This window comes from Austrofundulus limnaeus, unplaced genomic scaffold (genome assembly GCF_001266775.1).
Source record: "Austrofundulus limnaeus strain Quisiro unplaced genomic scaffold, Austrofundulus_limnaeus-1.0 Scaffold48, whole genome shotgun sequence".
Lineage (NCBI taxonomy): Eukaryota > Metazoa > Chordata > Actinopteri > Cyprinodontiformes > Rivulidae > Austrofundulus > Austrofundulus limnaeus.
The window spans coordinates 726,162-728,154 of NW_013952450.1; the positions used below are offsets into that span (position 1 = coordinate 726,162).

The following is a 1,993-nucleotide window of genomic DNA, read 5'->3' on the forward strand; positions in this document are numbered from 1 at the left end:
GGTCAATATCGGTATCGGACATTTCTCAAAGTTGTAATATCGGTATCGTATCGGAAGTGAAAAAGTGGTATCGGGACATCCCTAGTTACAACTAATCATGGATCCCTTTAAAATTTCAGCCTTCTGAGCCTTAAGTTCTTTTGTTTTTCCTCACAGGAAGAATATAGAAACTCCATGCCGGCTTCCAGCTTTCAGCAACAGAAACTTAGGGTGTGTGAGGTTTGCTCTGCTTACTTAGGTCTCCATGACAACGACCGTCGTTTGGCTGATCATTTTGGCGGAAAGCTTCATCTGGGCTTCATTCAGATCAGAGAAAAACTGGACCAACTAAAGGTAAGCAGCAACATGGACTCATTAAACTCATGGGTTCTAATATATTGGATTCTGGGTGTGTTAGAAAGTGGCGGAGGGGGGAATTATCTGGAAACTGACTGAACCAGTAGATTCTCTGATTGTTTATTTATTTGGTTTTCAAAATTGTTGATTAGAAAACTGTGGTCGAGAAGCAAGAGAAGAGGAACCAGGAGCGCTTAAAGAGAAGAGAAGAAAGGGAGAAAGAAGAAAGGATGAGAAAAAGGTAGGTGCATAATAAAAAACAATATTAGCAATATTTCTGAGGAGTCTATTGAAGCATTTTATCTCATTATGACATCTTTGTGAATTTGTTTTAGGACCAGATCACGGAGCAGAGAGCATAGAAGGTGGGCGGAGTTAACTACTGCATCTTTTTTTTCTTCTTAATTGAAATTTTTTATCATTTTTCTTCAAATGAGAATAAATCCAAACCAAAGTATCATTTGGTGTGTTTACCAGATCTCGTTCACGTGACCGAAGAAGGCGGCGTTCCCGCTCCACGTCCCGGGACAAGCGCCGTTCCCGCTCACGCTCCAGGGAGCGCAAGAGGCGGCATCGCAGCCGGTCCCGCTCCCGCAGCCGAGGACACGGTCACAGCCGGAGCCGTGAGCCCAGCTCAAGACACAAGTAAATACACAACTTATTTAATTTCATTTTCTAACAATAACTTTAAATTCTTTGGTTTTACTATTTGAAAAAAATGTTTCTGCAGCTCCTACTGGAGTTATTTCTGATTGAAAAAATATAAAATTCAGAGTTGTTTAACTTATGAAATTGATTTTGCCAAAAGAAGCAGGGAAATATGAACATGTGACACAAAACTTACGGTTTGGTTTGTGGGGGTCACAGGTTTCAAAACTGAGAATTTTTTTCTCCATTTTGTAACCAATCAAGAAATACTATGCATCAGCAWTTGATAATAAACTATTTACACTTAAAAAAAAGAAGTTATTTTCAAGGATTAATCATGTAACAACTGAAGGAATAAAGCAGTTTGGCTTCAGTTACATCATTGTGACAATTTTTTTAAAGAAGCTTGAACCAGTTTTTATACAGTCTTACTCTTTGTATTTACTTGGCCAAAAAGACTTAGAAAACTGTTCAATTTTCGCTCWGATTRTAGTTATTTACAGTCAAATTTTCACAGAAAACACATTTTTGGACACTAAAATACAGCATTACTGCCATCTCTAGGACCTTTTGACACCTCGGCACACATTTTGAGCTGACTGAAACTTATCGACTTGAAGGGAATTCATGATCAATGAATGGACGTTTGAATAATATAGTAAAAAACAGTTGGATCTCTTCTAAAAACAAGCTTTATTTTTGTCTYTCACTTCAGTCAGCCCAGCACACAGCATTCTGCAGGCCTCAGAGTAAAATGACCTTCATCTTATCTGAAACCAGAACAAAACAGCCCAGTCTGTTCCAGCTGAATCTGAGGAGAGACTGCACACAAGCCCTWCTGAAGCTTCTTCTAAATTTCTACAATAAGGATTCAACATTTTAAACTCAGCGGGCTCTTCCTGGTTGCACCCCTGGAGGTGTTAACTTTTACGTCAGAACGTCGCCAACTTTAGTTTATGCTACAGCCAGAACCCATCGATAAGACACACACACACACACACACACACAC

At 39.3% G+C, this 1,993-nt stretch overlaps 1 protein-coding gene across 2 annotated transcripts in view; it reads left to right on the forward strand.

Annotated features, from left to right (window-relative positions):
* Nucleotides 1-1,993, forward strand: part of luc7l (LUC7-like (S. cerevisiae)) — an 11,838-nt gene that overhangs the window by 6,947 nt on the left and 2,898 nt on the right. For both annotated transcript variants that reach the window (XM_014008141.1, XM_014008140.1), the window contains 4 exons: nucleotides 157-333; nucleotides 489-577; nucleotides 672-701; nucleotides 814-981. In XM_014008141.1, the coding sequence (XP_013863595.1) occupies nucleotides 157-333; nucleotides 489-577; nucleotides 672-701; nucleotides 814-981 (464 nt within the window). The remainder of the gene's footprint in view (nucleotides 1-156; nucleotides 334-488; nucleotides 578-671; nucleotides 702-813; nucleotides 982-1,993) is intronic.